The 25,927-nt window shown below is 41.8% G+C and overlaps 1 protein-coding gene across 2 annotated transcripts in view; it reads right to left on the bottom strand.

Annotated features, from left to right (window-relative positions):
- Window positions 1-25,927, bottom strand: part of tmeff2a (transmembrane protein with EGF-like and two follistatin-like domains 2a) — a 94,177-nt gene that overhangs the window by 12,347 nt on the left and 55,903 nt on the right. For both annotated transcript variants that reach the window (XM_070838422.1, XM_070838421.1), the window contains exon 5: window positions 4,980-5,076. In XM_070838422.1, the coding sequence (XP_070694523.1) occupies window positions 4,980-5,076 (97 nt within the window). The remainder of the gene's footprint in view (window positions 1-4,979; window positions 5,077-25,927) is intronic.

A 25,927-nucleotide genomic window follows, 5' to 3' on the forward strand; every position in this document is an offset into this window, starting at 1 on the left:
ATAAATACCAGTGTGTGTGTGTGTGTGTGTGTGTGAGGATACTTTCTTAGCAGGATGTGTCGTATTGATTAGTTCCCTGTGATTATTTCCCTCCCATCAAAGCCCCCCTGCCCCCCAGACTGTCTGCTGGCTCTCAACTGAAAAAGGCCACTTTACACACATGTAAACACTCACGCCCCCACATGCATGAACACACACACACACGCACGCACACATTGTAACACACGTTCACAGCAGCTGAGACCAGCATATCCACTGACTGCCTCATGTTGTGTACAAATCCTTAGCAGCAAAACTTATTGCAACCAAACATGGCATTGATTTTCATAATCCTTAGCCTCAAATTTCACTGTAATCCTTTGAAAAAATGAGAGAGGCAGGCAGACAGACCGGGGGAGAGAGGAAGAGGGGAGGAGAAGGAGAGCGGGAGAGAGACATGGTGACAGAGAAAACAGACTAGCAAAGAAAAGGGGAGAACGAGAGTCCATGTATGTATATATGTATCTATATATATATATAGCAGTCCTCTAAACATCAATGTTTTAATCATATCATTTATTTCAAACATTTAGTGCATCAAACACAATTTAAAGCAATTAACACAAAATAACAGATTATGGCTGCACTGTCAGGCCTCCACACCACCGAGTTTTAATCTGATATCTTTTCGGCTTTATTGCCGACACGCATGAAACCTATTGTCACGAGTTATTGTCTCCAGTTTCTCCTTGTGTTTATTGTGTTCTTCCATGTGTCCCTGTTTGTTTCTGTGTGTGTGTGTGTGTGTGTGTGTGAAGTGGGTGTGGCGCTCAGTTTTTTCAGCCGACACGTGAACCCCGTACACTCAGAAGACTGTGGGATAAGAGATAGCGGACAGACCTGCAGTGGTTTGTCTCAGTGTGTCTCTGCTCAGTGGATGCCATATGCTGTGGAAGTGTTACGTTTTTAGTGCATGCGACCTGTGATTGCCTTCTTAGCTCATTTCTAATGTTAACGGCCTTGATGGTTTTGAAACTCAATTCAATTCAGTGGCACTTTGACATGTGAGCGCTTGGCACAGCTGGTTTTGTTATTCTTTCTGTTTCCGCTGACAGTAACTTTTGATTACCTTGATGGTTTTATTGGAAACATGTAGCTCAACAGGAGAGAAGCTGTGCTCAAAGTTAAAAAGATGCTATTAAACAAAAGGATTTGCATGCGCATTTTACATTATTACAAGCGTCAGTCTCGAGGAAAAAAGGCGAGAGATCGCGATTAATTGAAGCAAATTCAATTGAATTGAACTGAGTTGAAATTATTTGCAAAGACAAGCTAAATGACAACAAATTGATTCCTTATTTTGTTCCTATGTAGAAGAGGTTGGGTGGTGGGGGCTTTTGGATGTTTGTGCCCATTGTGGCCCATTGTCTGGTCCATATCAGTGATGTGTGGAGGGTGTCTGTGTGTCCATGAACATAAAGTCTGTCTCCCACCTTCCTTTTTGACCTGTGTGGTTTATATTCAAATTCCCTGTTGCTCTCCATAGAATAGGCTTCAGTAAGGACCAAGCGTTGCCCCCCCCCGCTCCTTTCTCAGGAGGGTTAAACCCAGCGTTCACACAGCAAGTGTTCCTGCAGCCCCTCTGTATGACTAGCTTGCCATCTGCTCCTCCCTTACCTTAATTCTATCAACACCGATGGGTGCTATTGATGGGTTTGAGAGCATGGGTTTTTGTGGGTAATTACAGTTTTACACCACAAATGGATCTAAATGGGTTTTCGATCCTTGTGGGGCAAATTGGTCTCTTTTGTCTGCAGCCTGCCTCCAGAGCACAGAGAGTTACAGAGGGGTGGTGTGAGGATAGCAAGGCTCTTTGCCACAGCGGGCTCAAATGCACAAAGAGCTCAGCCAAAATAAGTTTGAGCTACATACAGTATATCTGCCACATCACTGAGCATGTGTTTCTTTCCCTAATTTGAATCTGGCCAGTGAAAAGCTGGGCATAATTTCTATACACATTATGAAAACAACCCTTCATTAAAATAGGCAGGCATTTTTTTATGCTGCCAAACTGCACAATAACATTCAGGTTTAAAAAAAAGGAAACATCAAAGTGTTTTGATGTTTCACTGATTTCATTGAAGAGTACATTGGTGGATTATTTATCATAAAGCAGCATGAATGAAATATTGCTGATGCTACCAGCAGTTACTAGCGTCTCGACATTTGTTTACGGTTTGAAAAGTTGTGCGTTCACTGCATCGAGGCTTTCACAGGCTTTTGAGTGCAGCTGAGCTCCACACCTCTGAATTGCTGCCCAGATTTTTGTCAGCAATTCAAAACGGTTAATGTTGTGCTCAATTGGCCAATCAGAGGTTTTTAGGTGGGATTATAAATATGAGGGTTATTTGTCTGTGCCAACGCCAGAAAAGTGGCTACAAAAATGTCTGCATTCACGGGATGAACACAGCTGCAAAGGTTGTTGTAAGTTGACTGATGCCAAGTTGAGCACTGGGCATGACAATTGCTGGTTTTATCATGTGCAGTGTGGCATAGTGGAACACAAGCAACAATATGACTGGCATGTCAGAATATTTCTGCCTTTTCTCTCCAGGTTTGACAACATCTTTGATGTCTTCCGTGACGTTGAGCCAGAGTGCTTTTCAGCACGCTGCTGTAAACATGGCAAAGCAAAACAGGATTGTTGTTGCTGGTGCTGTAAGGAGGCGGTCTCTGGCCTCACGCCAATCACCTTTGCATTATGTCTGTGACTGGTCTGGATCTAACGAGTGTGTACAGCAAGAATTTGAAATATCGGGAAACCTGCTGTTCACTTTTTTGTTGAGAGTTTAGACTGGAGTCGATACTGTCATGTCTGTCTGTTTAATATGACACTACAGCCAGCAGCTGGTTTGCTTCAATTAGGATAATGACAGGAAGCAGAGCTAAACGCGCTTCTAAAACTAGCTAATAAATACGTTTCTTACGTCTTCTTGCCATTACCTGCTGAATATGACAATGACACGTTATAGTCTTAATGCTAAGCTAGCTCCATATTTACCTAACAAACATGGCAGCGGAATCAATGTTCTCATCTAACTCAGAAATGGAATAAATAGATTTCCCAAAAATGTGGAGCAGCTCCTTTAAAATGAAACATGACAAACGTTACGTTAGCTGCGATTGGCAACTTGTGCTGCAGCTTCTACGCTGGCTGAAAATAACGTTGGCAGGACGGATAAATCAGTCACTCCTGATTGGTCAGGGCGAAATGAAAAACCACTCCCAAGCAGAACATGACAAACGTGACTAAAACCTCAGACTGAATAATGGAGTGAAAACAAAATTGCATTTCAGTCTGATTAGCAGTCCTTGAGTCCCACACATCTCAAGGCATAATAATTCCTTATGCAGCGGCTAACAATTTACAAAACAGCATTTATTTATCCCTCTGTGCTGCTTATGTGAAAATAAGAATAATGCATTATTATAAACACTTTAACATCACCTGGTCTTTGATTGCTGTCATCTCTCTCCACTCGTTGTTTGATTAACTGATGGTTTGTTTGATTAAAATTAGCTGCCGCCTGATTGGAATAACCTGTCATTTTAATCAAAATGATCCTACGCTAAGCCAGTGGTTGGCTGTTGTTTGATGGAAATTACCTGCTGTTGGGTTGCAATTACCTGTCTGATTATTCACCAGACACATTCTCACTGAAACACCTCGGAGCTTTTGTGAGATTAAAGAGTACTCGGAGTTTCCGTTTTACGAGGAGGCAAACTTATGTCTGTATGTGTCAACTGCTTTTTCAGCGAGATACATTATTGACTTAGACTGCCTCTGTTGTCTTGTCCATTATCTTCTTTTGTCAAGGCAAATGTCCCGCGGTATATATTGTGTAACTGCCTTTGTTCCAGTTATGCTGCATGTGCTTGAGGCTCCATTTTCATTCTCCATGTTTTCAGTTTTGTGTGTGTGCACACATCATCGACGGTGCATTGTGCTGGCGTGACCTTAAGAATTCTTCCTTCGGGGATTGAGAAATTGTCAATAAATCAATTTCTGTGTTTTAGTAGAATATTACGGTGCATTTGTGAAAGTGGGTGGCATCAGGAGGAGTGGACTCCAGCTGTTTGGTATTTGCAACAAGGCTCGGAATGCATCATGAAACTGTGCCTTTGCATTACGGTTATTGCACACCAGGGTACATTATCTTTCCATTACATCAAGCAGTTTGATAGAGTCAAGCTCTCAGGGCATTTCTAATTTCTAGCGGTACATCTGGGATTTCTTATAAGCACTGGCTTCATTCTGCTGATACCAGCTGATCCTTGTTCCACACCAAATCAGTAACGCTGGTTCATTTGAGCTTCATTCATGCTGTAGAAAGCAAACACACTGATAGTGCTGTGTGCGGCTGGAATCGTTGCACCAGGAGAGCCTTCATCTAATTGGGCTCCGCACCCACATGTTTATTATGGACCCCCCGAGGACGATTTTAGCGCTGCTTCCTTGCTAATGCATGTGGGGGAGCCGATGACACGTTACCTGCATCCGCCTCATCTGCAGTGAATGGATACGTTTATGACAAACATTATTTCTTCGCTGAACTACTTTTTTCTCGTGTGAGTCAAAGTCATTTTTGGCCTGACATTGCCAAGTCCTGTAAGAATAGTAATTGGATTTCCAGAGTAAGCGAAAATCTCCTTTCTCTCTGTGCCCTGCTCTAGTGATTGAGGTTAAATGAAATGGTCAACCATGCACTAAACCTCAGTGGGTGTTCGGTGGCGGGGGTGTGCAGTATAAAGAAGAGTTCTAATCTAAATTCTTACTCTTCAAATAACCAATATTAGGGAGTGTTTTTTAATAGAAAAAATGAAAAGGTGTCTAGACAACTCAACTCTAGCTGTGTAGGTCAACTTGTCTCTGACAAAAAAGAAAAAAAAAAAAGGCAGTTTCATGCATTTTGTGTGTGTGCTGGTGTGTACAAACTCACCAAACATCCTCTGCGTCCACGTCGCACTCAGCCCCAAACTGGCAAATATCACAGGTGGAGGTTTCCTTCTGCCCTGCCTCGGCTGAGCCCTGTTCTCCTAAAAGTGACACAGGGAGAAAAACATTGAACGCCTGTTACATTCAAGACAGATATGCAGCAACACCTCCTGTCTTTGTCTGCATTTGTCCAAAACCCAACAGGCTTGTTCAGAGCGAGCACAGACCTCTTACAATGCAGTGTGACCGTGAGAAATCAGCCTTGGACAACTCAAGTGCATTTACATTCTGCCATATCCCCCCATAATCCCACCAAAGCTATCTCCTTCATCCTTCCACTCCTTCCCCTTCTCTTCACTCTCTCCCTCTCCTCGGCTGACTCTCATCTATCACTCCCAATATCCCCGCTGATCTTTTTGGAGTCCCTCTTTTATTTCATCATGCTGATTTTCTCGCGCTGTGAGTGCCATGACTCCTTGGTGGCGGTGTGGGTACTGGCGTCAGGCTTATGGCGGCTTAGGGGCCCCGCCGGTGCATATCACGCTTCACGAGTGGCCGAGGGGGAGAAGGAAGAAGAAGGAAAAAAAAAGCAATCTGGCCAATCTCAAATTGCATTCTCCTACCACAGAGGACTCCTCCAGTCTCTGCACGCTTTCAGTCTTCTTCGCTTTCCCCTCGGCCCTCTTCTCCATTAGAAAAGCTCTATTTTTAAACTTACTAGGGCCCACGAGGACAACTTTGGAAAAGAAGACGAAGAGGTGGAACTTGGCATCATTTCCCCATGTCATATCTTTAATCTCTCCAATGCACACACATGCACAGACACCCACACTGCTGCCGCCACGCACTGCTCCCTTGTGTCGCCCATTTCATTTTCCCCGCCTGAAACTTTTGTTATTTCTTGTGATCCCAGGTGACGTGCTGGATGAATTGGAAACAACTCTGGTAGAGAGGTTTAACCTGATTTTCCACTGTCAAGCATAAGTTGGGGTTGATTTTAAGGTCAGAGTCAGTTACCTTCACTCCGCCGTCTTTCACTGTTGAATCTAGTTAGCATTTGATTTGCCTCCTCCATAACTCTCAGCTCAGATTTTGTGGCTGTTGGGTCTCATTATGCGAACAGCTTCACTCGCCTCTTTTGCCTCTGTCCAAAATCATAATGCAGCCTGAAAGAGCGAAAAGTTCCTTTGCTGAGGATGTTGAGCTCCTTTCAAATGTCCTGTTTTCAACGCTTTTTTTCCTTTTGAAGTTGTGTCTGAAGCTGCAGGTGATGCTGAACATTTGCAGACAGGTGGCAAGATGTACATTTTGTATTCACAGCTTTGGTTTGCTTTACCTTCGGGTTTCAGGACTGGCAACAGTACAAGGTGTGAAGCTGCGTTGGCGTGTAGCCCACCAGTTGAACTTGAACACCAAATCGTCTCGGTGTTAACTGCAAAAACTGTTCTTATATGATTCTACAGTGTAATCTAGTTTAAGTTCCACCGGAGCTTCATTCGTCTTACAATTGTCTATGATTTTATTATAGAACTAAGCTGCATAGAATAGTTGTGATACAATAAGATACATTTTTGAACAGAAAAACTGGGGTCTTTAAGTTGACAGGTGGAATCTAATGAAAGATACTATAAAGTTACACTGTTGAAAATGCAATCCAGTCTTTTTGACCATTCCTTCTAAAAATCGGTCTCTTGTGACTTCCGACACAGTACTGAACTAAGGTAAGTGGCATATTTTATCAAATCTATTTGCATAAATGTGTGTGGAGTTTGTTATTCATCATGTCTAACGCAGTTGGAAACAGCTGGAAAAAATTATCAAAAAGTACTGAAACAACTGGAGCTCTAATGTATTAATTCACCAGTTCAGACCACGTATAATATCCCTAGGGCATCCCCACATGAATATGTAGATATACCATTTCTATTATATTTAAAAATATGAATATGATATTTCTGATTACTTATTTCACTTCCTCATTATCAGCATTGTATTTTGCTGGACAGAAACAGTGAAGAAAGACATGTAACAGGGGGTGACAGAGGGGTATGACAAGCATCAAAGGTTAACAGCTTGAACTGAATCAGCGATGGCTGCGACCATACAGTCATGTGGCATGCATTGGAACCACTCGGCAACCAAAGTGTTCCTACCTCGGGGTTTTTAAAGAAATATAAGTTGGTTTTATGCCCTCTGTTTATGCAGCAGGCTTCCTGTTATTAGATTTGTTGTCTCCATCACTTGGGTTATTATTTCCTCCTGAGCCACAGAGGACATTAAACAACTCACAGCACCGCTCACACACTGAGTGCTGCTCTTCATGACTAGAAAAGTGATCTTAAAGTGTAAAAAAAATCAGTACAGTTCCCCTTTAAAACACACCAATGCAAGCAATACCAGCATGTTTTGTAAGTCATTTACTTTCGAGGCATATTGTCAGTGTTGTTCTCAAATGCTCAACTGTGTATGACAGTTCAATTATATGGGCTTGTTTTTTTTTTTTTTTTGTCTCCAAACAGAGTTCAGGGTACTGCAGCTGATTGAATTAGCCAGTTGTGACTCTTGGATCACTGCCATAAATGTAGTTTTCCTTTATTTCCACCTTGAGTATGTTTTAGTGTGTGAAATCTTCTCAGAGCTCTGGCAGGGGCCCGAGCTAGCCAATCTCTCGAGCTGCTCTGTGCTCTGTCAAATGATCAGCTCCACATAAAGGCTTGTGGGCAGGCAAGCATGTAAGCTCTCCCTCCTCTACTCTCCTACGAGAGGGGAGCCTTGGTATTTCTTACATGCGTGCATGTACACGCACGACCCGAATGCCAACATTGTCTCCTTTCCCTCTTCTTTCTGTCCTTTTCTCCTTCATATTACAGCTGATACATCTTGTATCTTGCCCAGATCCCAATACATGGCACTGCAGGCACAATTACCAAAGGCGACTGGGGACAGGCAGTGTTTTCCACTCCTCAAATCCCTGATAGAGTCTCCTGTAGCACTAACACAACATCTCCCCTGGTTCTGCGTCTGCTAATCCCTCGAATCAGGAGACACAGCTGGGTAATGACTGAAATGATTAGCCCCTCTACTGCAGCACCCCCCACCAGTTCCTACATCACCCAGTATCGATCCACGCCTGGACCAGACTGGTCGGCCGGCCTCCTCTGTGACTACTGTCCCAGCCTCACCTTCATCTCTATCAAACCCTTTCTTTCCTGTGTTCCTTTTGTTTTGACCAAAACACTTTCATCAGCACAATACTTAACTCCATGCAAATGCAGCTTTTGTGTGACTTTAGCACTTTAACGGGAGGGACAGAGGAAGAAGAAGAGGGAGCAAAGGCAACACAACTTAAAGGAGGAAGTCAGGAAGAGATTAGAGTGAAAAGATGAGTTAAAGGGGAGATGAACAGGATAAGAGACATTCATTCTCAAAGCTGCTGTGGAGCTTCATCCGGGGGTTAAAGAGTGTCTTTAATCCCCTTACTGGTGTCTGGAGCTCGGCCACGCTGTAAATATTATGCGCGTATATGTGTGCACCCAAATTCACGACAGAATTCAACACCACGACAAATGGGAAAGGGAAAGGTGTTGTTAGGGGTGAAACCAGCATGACAGGCTCGGAGCTCAGTCAACTGCAGCAGCTGGCTGAGTTTCTCTGGTGGGAAGAGGCACTGATCCACTGGTTCAGCTACTTTAAGTTGTAAAGTAGGACCAGGGCCAGCCACTGAGGATGGCAAACAAGAAGAAAAACAAATAAACGTGATGATATAACAAAGAACTTTTTTGAAAATGCGTCAGAATGGAAGCAATGAATGTACATTGTCATTATAAGATAAAATTCACAGTAGAGCCTTGAGGTAAAAGCAACACTTTTGCTCACTCAAGTTAAATATTTTTAACTCCATTAAAGTCTGTTCATGCTGCCCGCTGTGAATTTGCTGTACGTCTGTTTATGTCTATATCTGGCCATGCTTTAGAATTGACTTCATCTGTAATCACGCCTTGTATTCGGTCAGCTGATCTTATCTTGGGCTGCACTTTACAGTATTTCACAGTATTTCTGCATGAGCGTGTACTGCAGTGTATGTCCAAAGAGACAGGTGAGGCTTGCTGGTGATCCTGCATGTGGATACATCAGTGAAACTGAAAAAAAGGAGTTTTAGGGAGCGAGACTGGAAAAGGGATCATTTATTTGAACGAGCATATGGACAGAATGAGAGACAATTTCTTTGAGTGAGAGCACACACGCACACACACACACACACACACACACACACACACACACACACACACACACACACAGACACAAACCCAAACACAGACAGGAGATTTAGGGCACTCTAGCATGCAGCTATCATACGGATGATGAATGAAGCTCACACAACCCTGGAAAACAGAGCAAGACCATGACGACCTTGGTTGCCAACACACTGGGGAGAGGCGGAGAGGAAAGGAATGGGGAAGAAACATGGGCTGATACATCCTATATGTGGCTGTGTGTGTGTGGTCGCTCAATCAGTTTCAGTGTAAACCCCACATGGCTCACTATTGTTACTGTATCACCCATCAAAAGGCTTACACTGGGCTCAGACTAAACATTTTTAAAGCCATTCGTTCATACTCCCGGTGGCATTTTACAGATTGTTTTTGGTTCATATAGGAAAGTGCGATGGCCATGTGCTGTAATATCATATTATAGCATTCAAATGCATGAAATCCCTATTGGGAGCCAATATAGCCAAATCGACTAAAAACAGTTAATGATTTAAGGACAGGATTTATCAGTGCAAATCAAATCATATGGAAACATCCCTCCAGTGAAACACCCAGCAGACTAGTGTACTATAACCTATCTTCATTGATACAAATGAGGTTGTATTAAAATGTTTTAAAATATTTAAAACACCTCTCATGATACAATACAATTAAACGGCAACACAAACTACAGCCTCCAAAATTACCGTTAAATTAAATCAACAGTTTCAACAAAAACTAAACCGCATTAGTTTTAATTACGTGTACCTGATAAATTACTCCTTATGCATGAGCTAAATTGCATTGAGTGTTCCAAAAGACTTGCTTACAGGCCACAGAACGACAGCACTGTTCCAGCAAAATAAAATGAGGCCTATTGACAGGTGTGATAAATCTTACAGAGGTCTGTTTTCTTCCTGTAAACGGACATGTGATCCATGAAAGGTGATACAGGAAGCAATAAACATGAGCCGAGCAGCTGATAATGTTACTGAATCTGTGGCACAATCACATTGTATCTGCATCACACTGCAAGCGGTAAACGCAGTTTGAGCTCTGCCTCATCTAAGATGTAGTCTTTCAGTTGTGTTGGGGGGGGGGGCTCCATTAAAAGAAGACCGTGCTGACAATTAAACTATGAAAGCCATCAGTCAAAATGGCATTATCAACGGGCCGCTGCCCCAAGTGGCCCATCTGACAGGGCGAGCTGGGCCAGAGAACAGAAGACAGCCAAATAATCCATAAACATAATGGACATCAATATTGAAAAGATGACAGATGAGACTGCCGACAGAGGCCAGGATTCAATTTCTATTCTTTTTTTTCCTGCAGGAGACCATATCGCTTTTCACAGAGTCATTTGTCAGCCATAAGGCCGATGAGGAGAAGCCAGGCTCCTCCAAAAAGTGAGCCAAGGGCGGTTGTTCCAATGACGCAAATGACAAAATGAATCAGGCACGGGGCAATAATGACTGTGATATAAATAATGATACTATCAAAATGCTTGGTGGGTATTGGCAGGGGAACACAACCCATGTAGTAGTACTCCTGTGATCAACATAAAACCCAGCAAGTGGTACTTTAAAAGCTTGGAAATGAGACCCAAAACACTTTTTATTTACATTTCCTTGACAAAAAGGCATCAAAAGGTGCAGTCAGACTAAAATGTGGTTCCTGCTCATGATGAGGCTGCAGGAAAGACCCTCTTGTAGTCGTGGATTGATCCTCCCTTGTTCACCTTGTGCAGAGTTCAATCTAACTGAACATTGACAAGTGGAAAAGCAAGGCTTTCAAGAGGTGAGTGAGATTGACCTCTGATTGATTGTAAATAGTGAAATAATCACAGTGAAATAATCCAGGCAGCAGAGGAGGAGGGATGCCGTTGAGCTGCAGCAAGTGCGCGAAGCCACAGCAGCATTTTGCGTGGTCAAGTTTGACCTGACCGCACCGCAACACAGACGACGTCCTCAGTGGGCTGCATTCATTACTGCCTTGCTCTCATGTTTTAGTAAGACCCAATCGGAAATGACAGCGATCAGTCGTAATTGAGGAACGCTGGTGCATGCTGAAGAGATGACTCACGTGCGACCTTGCAGCTTTACTGTCACAACATATTGTCTGTTCTCTTCATTCCTTTGACGAGAGGTAGTTTGTATTGCAAAGACAGAGCGCTGTTGCTTTGTCATGAACAAAAATTTCTGATTCTGATTCTGATTCTTGCCTCCTTACAGACTACCTTTGCCCTGCTTTTATCTGATAACTTGCCTATGATGTCTTACAGGCTCCATTAGATGGATTCTTACACTTTTTGACACTAACAGTTTGTGATGGCCCATTACTCTGATTTCCTCATGACCCTGTAGAGGGAAATGACCCCAAACATTTCTGTCAGGCAGTAAGGTAAATGAATAAATAAAGTGAAGTGACATACCAGAACATTTTGGCAAATACAACATATTAGTCGACATATCAGCTAGCTAAGTAGCAATTAGCCCTTTCACTGTCATTGTTTAAGGACGGGCTTCTAAAACAAACTCAGTAGGACCTTCAGAGGAGTAACTTCAGCAGTTAACTTGCTAAAGTGAATTTGACTGAGTGGCTGAATGAGTACCCAACTGACAAACAGTGCACTACTGCATTTGCACACAGTGAACTACGTAACTTTGGACAAATTTGGCCTTTTGAAAGTTCAACCACTTAATTTCAAAGCTGTTCAGGCAGGTAGGCAGACAGGGCAGCTACTTTTATCTGTGCTTTAACCACAAAACACTGGCATCGCCATTAGTTATGAACGGACAGGAGCAATAATGTATACTTGCACAGCTCTGTGGGATGGATCCGAGGGAATACAAATCGAGATAGATGGCTGCCACAGAAAGTTCAGTTATGTTCATGAGTAAAATCCTAAATATAATTCAAAAAATGAATAAAACGCTAAATTCAAATTCAGACATTAAACACAACACTTACACAAACGCCTCACTTGAATCACTTCCCCAAATCCCACAGTATCTATAGGTGCAGCTGCAGCCAGGTACAGCTACCATTGGTGATGACTTAAGGAATCCATGAACAAGGTCCCCAACTGGGTCAGAGCCTTTTCTGAATGGATTAAAGGGAGAATTATGGCTTTAAAACTTCATCTTTTCCAGCCTTAGGAGGATTAGAGCCTGCACGCTGTTCTCCTCTCGCCTGAATGGCTCAGTGGCTGTCTTTCAACCCTGTCATCTAACTGCAGTCAGCCGGCGCTCTGGAAAAGGACATTCAAGTTGCTCAAAACACTTAAGGAGAAGTGACCAGTTTACACCCCTTATTTTCTATATTCTCGATTAAACATGAGCGAGATTGAGCATGGCCGGTGTGTAGTTCTTGACAAGGGGAAATATTTGTAACTGATTTAATAGTACATTTTGAGTGACACTGATATTCAGAGAATCTTACTGCTCCACAGGCATCTTGATTGTGTCCTGGTCACGGCTTATGTGGTTTTAGGCGCTGGTGCCAATGCAGGCAGGAGATGCTCAACGTGATGAGATAATTATTATAATTATGATGATGCTATATGCTAATTCACTGTCTTGCTGAGAATGAGATGAGAAGATTAATTTGTACGGCTATTAAGAAAGGAATCATTAGCTTAGCATAAAGGCTGGAAACGGGAAAACAGCGCGCCTGGCTCTGTCGAAAAATACTTCGTTAAATGACTCTAAAAATACGCCTCTAGCACCGTTAAAGCTCACTTCATGACACTGTTTATGGAGTCTTGTCTGGTTATGTGGAGCCGCAGTCTCCAGGAAGCCCCCGTCCACTTATTGCTCATAAACAGTTACAACATGCTACTTCTGGGAACACAGATGTAAATTAGCATTCATGCTAAGTACAGCATGTTCTTGTTTTTTTCACTGATGTTCATTAATGAGCGCTGTCGCTATCAAATAGACTATTTTTTATTGATTAAAACTATTTTCTATAACAAAATGAATCAAACTTGTCAAACGCATCATTAATTTTGTCTCCACACAAAGAATCCATATTAAAACTGTTTCTAAGTTTAAAAAAAAAAAAAAGGGAATATGAGGAAATAGGTTTCTTGTTCATCTGCACAAGCACTCAAAGCCAACTTTTGGTACTTGCTTATTTTTGATACGCTGCCATCATTTCAGTTGGTGCCCAAAAAGAGTTGAAGAACTAGTCCTTGTGAATAGAAATCATTTTGACAAACATTCATTTATTTTTTTTGCACAGAGAAGTGAAGCACAGACTAGTGTGAATGTGTCTTTATATAGTCTCTCAATTAGTCATGTGTCTTTACAAACCACTGCAAATGCTGGTGTTTATGTTGATTATACAATAAAAACTTGAGTTATAAAGTAAGCGTGTCTGGAATTTGGAACAGCTCAGTAATATGCAAAAAGCATTTTACAGTGCCCTGCTTCACCAACAACAGGGTGTGGAATAAGCTTTTATGGCTTTTTTCCCTCTATATTTGCTTTGGCCTTGTTATGAACAGTCGCTCTCTCTGTGTTGTGTCCCAGACAACAGCCCTGTTTTAATCCGGAAATACGCTGAACTAGCCTAAAGCAAGTCACATTGGACTTCAAATAACACAGGGAGAAAGCAATGCAGGCTATTCCTCCCTAAAGAGGACAACCATCTATTTTAAGTTTGATTTTACTAATGCATTATGACAAAGCCACAGTTCTGGCCCACAGCACTCACTGTCTATTAAGATGGAAAAAGTTTTTTTAATGAACCACGCTAAATCATTCATGCCCTTGTTTCTGCTTAATTTCAAGTATATTTAAATTTATATGAATGTGGCAGATAGCACCACCAAGGCATCACATTTGAAACGGATTGCCATGATTTTGGTGAATCGCTCCTTCCTTCTATTACTCCATTATTTGTCCTCACACACAGCTCGCAAAGAATTTTAATTTTCTATCCATATCAGATATGGATCTGCATGCTTTTTGTAAATTCAACTAATTTCATCCGGAGTTTGTAAAAGCAGCTATAGGCAGCTCTAACCTTGGAATATTTGCTTTCCAACTCCCAGCACAACGTGGAGACTAATACAAATGAAAATGGACATAGGGTGAAAAAAATACGGCCGACAAAGCAGAACAAAAGGGAGGTAAAATAAACACAGAACTACTATGTACATGCAAGGACACTCGGTTGCCAGTCTATTGGGTACACCTAGCTAAAACTAATGCAGTCTAAAATAAATCCTCTCTTAATGAAGGTATACTCATTTTGGTTGATGTAGTTTGTGATGCTGAACTGCACCGTGTTTCTATCATTCTGTCCGCTCTTATTTATAGCAGTGAGGGTCGACTAAATGACAGACACTCCTTTCTGTATAATGCAACACAATTGGACAGCACCACATCTTCCAAAATGAGCGTACAGTTGAATCAACACCTCTCTAAAACAGTTTAAAAAAAACCTGAACATTATAACCTTTGTGGAGGGAGGCCTTATTTCAGGGCTGGAGCATTATACTGAATTAGTTTTAGCTAGGTGTATCTAATAAGCTGGCAACTGTTGACTGGCAAGTGTGGGTGTAGTTATTACTGCTAAGCATGGCTAGTGTGGCACCTTGCAGCAGGCAATGTTTCAAGAGCTTTCCAAATGCGCCACGAGTAGCGACTGTTCGGTTGTTGAGCAGCTCATCATTACAGCAGTGTCTAATAAAAGTAATTTCTGTCCATATTCTCAAGTGCTGTAACACTCTCAGCCAGCGGCATTGAACTGTATGATCTTGTAGCAATCATGGCAGCTGACACACACACACACACACACACACACACACACACACATTTTCCTTGTATGCAAAAGTATGTTTCTGCATTCATGGTCATGGAGAAAAGGCTCCAGGCTCATAGTTATCTATTGTATACAAACACTGTAGTTCTGCTTCTGACCTGTGATAAAAAGTCAAAGCAAAAAAAAAATGCTTCCTTGATTACTGACTTTATAAATCAATTGATAAAATGCATTTTGCTTTCCACACATAGTTATTTAGTAGAAAATGTCAGAGTGTCATTTAGTGCAATGCACTCACACAGTGATAGTGTGTATTTCAAAGCATTCACTGACACAAACTCCTCCACCCTTTAAATTATTGCAGGTTGAAGGATTAAAATGCCTTAATCTGAATTAATTTAGATGCTAATATACAGTGAGGTTTACGACCTTATTGGCGTATTTCAGCACAGCAACTTCTGTTCCATTCCAATGTTCCATTGTTTTGCGTTAAGCTCCCAAACTCTCTTTATGCAGGTCTGGGTCCAGTATCCTCTGTAGTACTATCACCTACTGTGGGCTATACTATTCTCTCATCTAATAACTCTATAACTAAGTGAGTTATAGTCCCCATTGTCCCCATACATGGCAATTTCAGGGGTGTGGATTATGCTAATGATCAAATCTCGTGGTCGCACACCTCCTCATACACAGGTGGCATTCGTCAGGCTGAAACAAGCACTTTACAACAAGTTTGTCCAAGCGTGTTCAGAGAGTTTGGCGAGTCCGACTTGGGACATGGACATAAGAGAAGTTTAGGAGTTTAGTGTGCTCATGCTCATGGGCAGGAGGAATGATAACAGTGACCAATAACTCTTTCAACTTAAAAATAGCATTTGCGTATTGAATTAAGACAAACTTAAAAAAAAAATCTGTACTTCTTTAAATTAAAGGGAATCACATGTATTTGATGTATACTGTGATATATCTCAATATCAACTGATCAATAAAACTGATCATGACAGAATGTTCTCTGATGTAACCCCTGCATGCACACCTCCTCTGAGCAGACAGTCCCCTGACATTTCCATGTAGTGACCCTCGTATCCTTGAGAAAACCCACACTTTAGTGAGCTTGGCACAGTAATGCCCCTTCTGTCCCCATCACCTGTTTGTTGCATTATGCATCAGTGACAAAAAATCTCAGGAAATGTCAGCTTCCATCCTGCAACTACCGTGTCCCAACTCCACCGGTGTGAGCTGGCTGCCCACTGAGCCTCACCATGCCACATCTAATCTCACCATCAGCCTGCAGGGCCCCTCACACACCACTGAGTGTTGGACAGGAGCCTTGGACAGCCTGGCGGCTGGAGGGTGGTAGCAGGGTTTGGTCTCAGGGGAGGAAAGAGAAGAGAAGACTACAACCTAATGGCTAATCCTGCGTGCACAAGACCACCTCAGAGGATTGGCCAGGGCTAAAGGGAGACCTACAGGGGATAGAGGATTGCGGATCAGACCGAGCGATGGGAAAGGAGCTGGAGAAAATAGCAAAACAAGAAAGCTATATTAGGGTGATGAGGATATGAGTGGGGGCAGAAGGATAGGAAGAGGCAGGAGCTGGTGGTCACTGGCTGAGACATCTGACAGCACAGATATCTGCACAGTCACAAATTATAGTATCAAAAAAGGCTGTTAGGTGTCAGCAGCCAAAAACACTCTTTGCACTTAATTAGTATGATTTTCTTACTTTAATCCAAACCATGATCTCTTCCTAAACCTAACTAAGTAGTTTTGGTGCCTAAACCTAACCAAACTGCAACTGAATACTGATAATGATAAAAGAAAACTGGAATATATAAGATAGCTTAGTCTACAAATGAATCACTGTTTGTAGCTCTCCTCATGTGGGTTTTGATGCCTGACCTGCTGGGTAAAAGTTCCGTACCTAAACCATTCTGCTGCCGTAACCACATCTAGCTCATGAATGCGCCCTTCCTTATACTGCACTATCGGACTAGGTGTGAACAACAGCCATCTGGGTTTTTGCACCCTGGTGCAAATAAACACACTAGTGAAAATCTTCCGGTACCTCAGTTTGTGCAACACTATGATATACGGCTGCTATACCACTTAATACAGTCCACATTTTACTATTAAAAGAAATGAGCCAATCTGCTTAAACCCACACAAACCTGTGGCATATATATGTGCATTCAGCAGTCACACTCCATTTAGCTCTGGTTGGGTCTGAAGCTGTTCTCCCAAGAGGGATGACAGCATAAGTCGTTTCAGCAAGTGCCCAAAAACAGCATATGTTTACGTTCAAGTGACAAGGCCCTGTCGAGCTGAGGAGAACTGCAGAGTTCAGTGATAATTTTCTGTGAGTTTGTCACTCCAAGAGACACATTTCAATATATAAAAAGCTTTAAATATTACATAAGTAATCAAATGTACTGTATTTACCAGCTAAGTCAAGCTCAGGCTTAGCCTTCATCCGACATTGGTTGACTGTCTGTGGCGCCGTCAGTTCCTCTGTCACTTTGAACCAGTGTCTGACACACAGCAGACCAGTTCTTGCACATACATAAACCCCTTTCCTTCTGCAGGAAAGGCCTTCAACAGCCATCAAAAGTGTCCATCTTTACAACAAGCAAAAAATAACGTGGCCACAAGGGGTCAAGGGGGTTACCTGCACCTACCCGCACCCTCCGATCCTCTTCCTCTGTCCATCTCTCTGTTCCCTCTGCCGAGCATTCAGCCACTCGGCCCCCCAGTTATGGAACTCACTCCCCCCTGACCTCCGTAACACCGGCTCCTTACTGCTCTTCAAATCCAGACTCAAAATCCATCTCTTCACACTTTCCTACTCCCTCTGATTCATTTTGCACTGCTACTGTATTTTATTGCTTGTTTTTATACCTGTTTTATCTATTATATTGTATGTTTTATGTGTATTCTGTACGGCGACCTTGTGAGCTTTGAAAGGCGCCCTAAAAATAAAATGTATTATTATTATTATTATTATCATTATTATTACCTTGAGGCATTTTTTTTTCTTCTGTTCAATATTTTCATGTATGTAATTGATCAAAAATATCGATTTAGCAACAAGCTGTCTGTAAAGCACTATACATACTTATACAAAACATAGTTTAATTAGCGTGGAAATGTATTGATTACAAAAACATGACAACAACGTTCTGCTAGTACATTTTGAAGGTCTGCTCCTAGATTGAGTGAGTTTGCAGTGGCAATGAAAAGCATTGGAGGGGAGCACGAGGTAGAATAATACTGCAACACAGTAAGCAAGCTCAGAGACACTCAAGTGACTTCTTGTTTTGTTTTTTTTGTCCATGTCCATTTTTATTTTCATGTGATCCATGCTGATGTTGTTTTGCTGCAACTCAAATTCTTTACAGTTCAAGAGGTTTGATGGGAGCTACTCTTTAAAAAAAAAAAGAGAAACTTTACAAAGAAGCATGCTAATTGTCTTGGTGGCTTTACAATTAACACATGTAGTAGAAATGTCACAGCTGTTGCAGCTATTCAACACGTCCTTGCTTCTCTTTTCTCCGAAGGTACATGACACGCCAAATGTGAGGATAATATGACACCTGTGCAACTTGAGGTGTGCAGCTTGGACTGCGTCACAACTTAAGATTAGAAAACTCTCAACTCATTTGCCAAGTAACATATTCCTTTACCACGAGTGCAAACTTTAACAAAAAACATATATTAGTTATCAATTCTGAGGAAAGAAACAGACTCTACTTAAAGACTGGTAAGAAACCTCCATCTAAAATGCTGTAATTCCATTTCACGCTTCATGGATATACATTCAAACATAACAATTATCTATTCCAAATATTCTCCTCCACAGTAGATGTCACCTGTTAAGTGTGATTCACAAGTTTAGCAATAATATGGTTAGATGTGTTAAAACTTTCTGGTGGAGCTGCAGTATTCAGCAGAGCAACATGCCGACGCCAGTGGAGGACAGATGGATGCCCCCAATAATTGTTACCTTAAAGATCTCATGTTTTAAGACTTGTAGAGACACTCTGTTTGGAAAACTTATTTGTAACCTAAACGATGGTTCAATTACGTCATTAAAAAACTTTAAGATTATCTGTCCTCCTTCTCTAGAATCTATGAGCATGTGAATATAACTTAAAGATGTCTCCTGCTTCTCCGTCAGACATGACTCTGCACGGAGAAGCTCAAACATCCCAGTGAAGCAACACCAAGTGAGACACATTTTAATTAGAGGGGGGACTTTGACAAATTGTTTGTGTATAAAAACAGAAAACATTAGGATCTTTTCTGTCTAATCTTAGTCTGTGCGTTACAGTAACTGCCAATCACGAGCATGAAAGAGGAATGAGAGCATCTTTTTTTAAAATGCGTAATTGTGCATCTACATTCACAGTCTCACAGGAAGAAATCGAAGAAAGAAGAGCAGAGAGAAACCTAAATAGAGCTGCTTTGAGGACAGGATGTAACTCAGAGGCTCACCATTATCTTCACCTAAAGTGCACTACAGTTGAATACAAACACTCTCAACACAAGGTTGATGAAAGGTATTTTGGGAAATATAATACTAAAAAGACAAGCTGAGGTTGAAAGAGATGAGGTACATTGCCTAGACTGAAGATTGTCAAGTCGCACTTTCCATCCACGTCCGTCCTGATTCATATAATCTATGTAGTGAAGACTTGGCAGCAATTCAATAACAGGTATTAGGCGCATTATTTTTGCGAAATGGAAGTTATCACCACATTGACGTGTGCGGCTCATGGTGATACATGGTGTCTTCACTCAGAGACTAGTTTTGCAGAGGACTGACAGCGACCCTCATCACATGGTGCAACGACAGTCACCTAAAGGTCAATATCAGGGAAACCAATGAGCTCGTGGACTAGCGGAGGAACAGGAGGTCGCCTGTTGTGGTTTTCATCCAGGGAGAGAAAGTGAGGAGGGTGGTCTCACAATATGCTATATGAGCCAAATTCCTTATACTGTGTGTGTTCACGTTTGGCCTATACATTTTAGCCATGACAGTAGACAATGCTTCAAACACAGATGTTGCTGCAAAGAAGCCCACAAATTCTAAAAGGTGGATGCAGGTGGAGGAAGATCTCTACAGTCAGCACTGTTTCAAGGTTTGCACCCAAGATTAGTGTCACCGATTCAGTATCTAATCAAATGTGAAATGAGGTCCCAGTCGCCTCTTCAGTTTTTGGGTTATGATGTTGCCTATTGGCCAGAAAAGTGTTGTCATGTCATCACTTCATCATTTTTGTCCTCTTATACATTTTTGTGAAATGCTGCTATAATTAGTGTATGGATTCTTGAATTATAGCCAATTATATATTGTTATAGCCATTTTCACACACAGTGAAAATAACTATACAGTGACTTTGACCTTTGACCACCAAAACCCAATCAATTCATCCTAAAGTCCAAGTCAACTCGTTTGTGTCAAATTGAAGAAATTCCCTCAAGGCGTTTCCTCAGATATCGCTTTCACAATTTGCCTCCGGCCATGGCTGTTGCTGGTGCAGAATAATAAAAAACATGAAGTAATTTAAAGACGATCCCTGGGTGGGTTTCACATTTAAATAATGTTGGAGAAAGGAAAAAAGTTTGTTAAACCACTGTCCTTTTCTCATAATCCACTCTAATATTTACATGCCATTGCTGAACAATTGCTTTTCTTCAGTAGTCTTAACTTCATCATGCTGCACTTTTAATCTGATCACTTTCACGCAGCTCCTGCAGCTGCAATTTCGCAGAGTAAACAAAGACGCAGACTGTCCCTTCACTGCCAATGCACTATTTCAACCCTCGGTATGATCCGCTTCTCTAATGTAAACAAACTGCCAGCCACGCCGGTCATTCCCAAAGCACAACCTACAAGTTCTGCTCTCAAAACACAAAGCCTTTAGCACGCACAGTTTTCCCCCGCGCTCAAGTGCCACGAGGGATCTGCCCGCTCCTCCTGAGATGAGTGTTGAAGCCTGCAAATAAACAGCCTTCAGATGTTTACATATGGATCACAACGCTGTTGAACGCCTCCAGAGAGCGAGCGAAATGCTCATTTGCACAGTCAATGAGAAAAATTAGAAACTGCTGCCTCTGGTTCATGATGATTCAAACTGTGTTAGGGTTAAGAGGGAAAAAGGAAAATAGTGTACATTAAAGCAAAACTACATGCCATTTTTTCACATTGTACATTTTTTGTTTGTATGTACAATGTTTGTACAGTGTTTACATGTTTTCTAAGGCAGATTTAAACCTATAAAATGTTACATTGTAGGTATTCAAAATGGACTGACTGCGTATTTAGTTATATGTAGGCCAGTAGCATGTCATGATTTCTAATGTTAACTGTAAAATAAATGCACTAATGGAGCCCACGGTTGACAATGTTGCAATGCAATCATCTGCTCTGGTATCATAGCTTACTAAATTAATGGCTTCAGTAAACAACAAGGTGAGAAAAAAAGAACAACCAACAACTATCTATGGGGTGTCCAGCAGATATTACACCATAGCTGTGAATATAAGTCCCATATAAATGACCTGCTCTGGGTTACTGCTTAACTGGGCATCAGCAGAATAATAAGTGCGGCAATTATCTTCAAGCAAATGAGAAAATGTTCTTCTCCGTGGTAGAATGACCCTCAAGAGAGACCATAATATCTCCTCGCCATCTTCTCTTTCATTCTTTCTTTCTTCCTTCATACCTGAAATTGAGGCCATCATGTCTCTGCGAGCCTGCTTTGCTAGCATCACCCAACCACACACAGTCTCTAATGAGCTGCACTAGCTTGCTGCTGACAAAGGAAATGACAGCTGGCGTGATTACAGAAATCTGGGACTTGACCAAACTGTAACTGGTGGAAAATGATCAGGGGAAGAAGAAACTCTAAAAGGAACATCAACTGAGCTTGGAAGCCAATATCTAGAAAAGGAAATGGAGGGAAAAAGAAAAAGAAAAAATCAGCATATCGTGGATCATCAGTTGTGACACCCGTATTAAGATGGGGACTGGAAAGCTGTGATATAATGACTGAAATTGGGCAGGTTCAAAATATAGCAGTAATAGTGTTAATGGACAATTTCTGGAAAAATAGAAATAGAGAAACTGAGCTGAGACAAGCATTATTGTCCCATTACAAGTGGTTTTATCTGGCTTACATAAGAAGCCATGACCTGAAATCCCCAGGGGAAGGCCAACAGGGCGGGTGGATGTCTCTGCTGCTGCTGCATGAAGGATTATGAGCCTTCATTTATCTGGGACATCCTATCTGTTTCCCTGAGTACAGTCTTTAAAGCCATGACAGCTACACTGTAAGGCTGAGTATACAGCAGATGGTTATGGGCTGATATATAGTATGCCAGGTTCCCCTGGAAGATGAAGATACAATCTGTCATTTGTATTATTATCTACTGTATGTTTTGACATTATGTGGAACTGCTGCCACATGTGCACTGTTACAATCAATTCTTCTCTCAAGTTTGATATGGAGGTTCACAGCTGCTGACTGGTACCTCACACTCAAACTGGAAGGGGCAGTCCGCAACATTTCAAATCCTGCTGTGAGTACGCCCACCTCACTCACACACACACACACACACACACACACACGCACACGTGCACACACACATACACACACACAACAAAGCTCAAACTCTTTCCTAGAGTGCCCACCTGATTCCCCTGTTCCATCTCTTAATCCTAGTCAAATCCTGCCATTACTGAAAAGAGGCCAATCCTCCCATCTCTCCATCCCAATATCTGTCCACTCCTCCCTTTCCATGCCCCCCCCCCCCCGATTTGGCGCAATCTTCCTCTCTTCCCGTGTCACTTTCCGTCTCAGCCCTGTTCCATTATTTTCAGGATGACAAAAATATATGACAATAAAATCCCTGGCGCTGGTGAGAGCGAGGGCTGGCCCAAAGGTGACCCCGCTTTTCTCATCAGCCTCCGTCCCACTTTTCACCCACCTCCACTGATAGCTCTGACACACGATGGCTGCCACTTGCCGCTTACATTCCCGCCTCACTCCAGATACTGTCTGAATCTCGCCGCCGCCCCCACCACCACCACCACCACCACCAGCACCATCCTAACTCATCTCATTCAGAGCCCCTGCTGTGTGCGCACACACACACACTGGCGATGGAAATTTTAATAATAATCTCAGAGTGGTATGATTGGATACGTTCCCGTGGAGAGACGAAGGAAAAAGCAAAAGCAGCAGAGGTGAGAGATGGAAAAAGGAGAGAGAGAGTGAGAGAGAGAGTGAGCGTGTGCGGATGAAGGGATCTAACGACTTTGCTTCTGTCTCATTTTCAGATCCTATCCCTCTCGGTTTATATTACAGCGTTATCCCAATGCCAAAATAAAGGCTTATCGGCCAATCCTTTCTCATGTGAACGTATGCTCTGTGAGAGATAGATCAGTTTTAACATAGGGACTATCTTGATGTACAATACAATAAACCTCGTGTGCCCTTCCTTTTCCCTCTGTGAGGAATGTTTGTGTATACAGCATGTTTACCAGAACAAGATACTAAACCTTTTATCTTTATTTCACAATCATCAGCCTCAAGTCTGAGTAGAAAGTGAGTATGGACTGCAGCAGTTTGGTAGATGTTATCCAAAGTGACTTATGTACCAATGAAAGCATTATTTTTTAGCTTTGGAATGATATACTGCACTTATATATAAAATATATATATATATATATATTATATATATACTTATATATATAAAATGTCAGTGTTTTAAATGACATATTTAAGAAATTGATTACTACACCAACTAGCTTTCATTAGCACCTATGCTAACCATTTTTCAGCCACAGCCACAGAAAATAATGCATAATTACATTACCGGTGCTCAGATAATATCTATTGATTATTATATTGGCATTTCATAAAATATGTGAGTAGAGCCTGTTAAAGTTTTAAGACAATTCTTATAAACTGTAAATGATTTGACTTTATTTTCAGTCTTGCTTGTGATGTATCTAATGTTGGAAACTTTTCAACAGCTTTCTCTGCTAAAGCTTTCCTTACACAAATTAGCGTGGACATAAACTTTTGAATTATTATTTGTTTGAGTGGTGATGAAGCTGTGTGTGTGTATACAGTGTATAGCCATTCATAAAGTGTTAGGTTACAGAAACTGTGGTTGGATGCTCTGGTCTTTGCCTCTTTAAGCCAGCAGAGCAAGTAGTCCCACTGAGACAAGAACAAGCCCGGCAGCCAATCAGAGTGTAGAGTGTGTCAACTGGTCTCTTTGTCTTCAAACATAAATGAAAAGAAATTAAAATGTTGCACTGCATTGACTTGATAATACAGAAATTGGTGAAACAATCTCAAATTTTCCGTTGACACCAACGATTCTCCTAAACTGCTTCAATAAAAGCAGTGGCGCTCTCCTTTAATGTTGAGGAATGCCATCTTCAGTAAGGTTCAGACTTTTCAACAAGGCTGGAAGCCTATCTGCCCTTCGGCTTTCACCTGCCTATTAGGGTGGAACATATTGGCTAGATAGGTTCTGTGTCCTTGTATGTGTGTGTGTGTGTGTGTGTGTGTGTGTGTGTGTGAGAGAGACATGCAGCATGGAATGACCAAATAGGACATGCACAAACACACACACACACACACACACACACACACACACACACGGGTGGGCTGGCGGTGGTGAGCCTTATCGCTATGCCACAAAGTGGGAAGATTAGATTACTCACTTCCCTAAACCTCTAACTTGGTTACCATAGCAACAGCAGTGTGACTGGGGAAGCAGCTCGTCATTGTGGAGGCTGCTGAAGCAGGAATAGACGGATGGAACAATCAGCAGGGGAACCGCAGGTCAGCCAGTTATTTTACCTCAGTAACTCACCAGCCTGTTCTGTTCTCTTCTTCTCTAACTTCCACTTGTTTCCAAAGTCAGACCAGGTAAATGAGGTCTTCTTATGTGCTATGACATCTATTCTCTACACGGCAAAGACTGAGCAGAGTGTCAGCAGAGCACATTATTCATCATTACGCCTAATGTTAGCTAATATTAGACTTAACACTGCAGCATTAGGCTTTTTGATTGAATACGTTTCTCTACAATATTTTGAGAGTCAATAAAATAATAGTGTGGAGTGCCACCTCATATAATCATTTTTGTGCGTTGCTGCATACCGACCAAGGGAGATCAATTGAAATTGAATTCATAATTGCACCATAGTGGAGCCTCGCCCTTAATTCAAATTAATGAAGTGCTTGCAAATCCATAGTGTTGTGGGTCTGATCATTAGATTAATTACCCCAATCAGGCTATTGTATTTCAATTAAGCCAAGTGCAGTGTTTACTTTTTCATTTGTCAACACTCAGAAAAGTAAATGAAAAATTAAGAGTGGCGACAGGGCGTGGTGCATGAGTACATGAATATCCAAATATACATCTAATATTATTATCTATCTGGAGATGCTGCTGAATCATCATCGGTGATGGAATGACAGGTCATTGATGCTCATTCATTGAGTCATACTCAAGTCATTGAACATACTTGACAGTACTCAGGGACTAGTGCTTGAAAAGTCTCAGCCTAATGAAAACCAAGCAAATCATTTGAAAGAAACACAAAGGGAAACAGGTAGCTGAAAAGAATGAGAAACAATTAGAACAATGCCCCATAAATACTATTATTTAGACCAAGGATGCTCTCTCCCTCATAATGGAGTCGGGTTTTTTTGCCAGTCAAACAGAAAAATGGCTCTGATAAGTTACAGGGTGCTGTTTTGACCTTGGCAAAGCACTTAATTTAGATAAGAGTTACCTTTCGAAACTGCAGTGAAATTAGGTCACTTTAATGCCGCTAGCCCACAGGAGCATGACAGAGTTTAAATCTTTGACTTTGGGGCTTGAGGCAGGAGAGTGCTGC

This window comes from Pempheris klunzingeri, chromosome 10 (genome assembly GCF_042242105.1).
Source record: "Pempheris klunzingeri isolate RE-2024b chromosome 10, fPemKlu1.hap1, whole genome shotgun sequence".
NCBI classification, from domain to species: Eukaryota; Metazoa; Chordata; class Actinopteri; order Acropomatiformes; family Pempheridae; genus Pempheris; species Pempheris klunzingeri.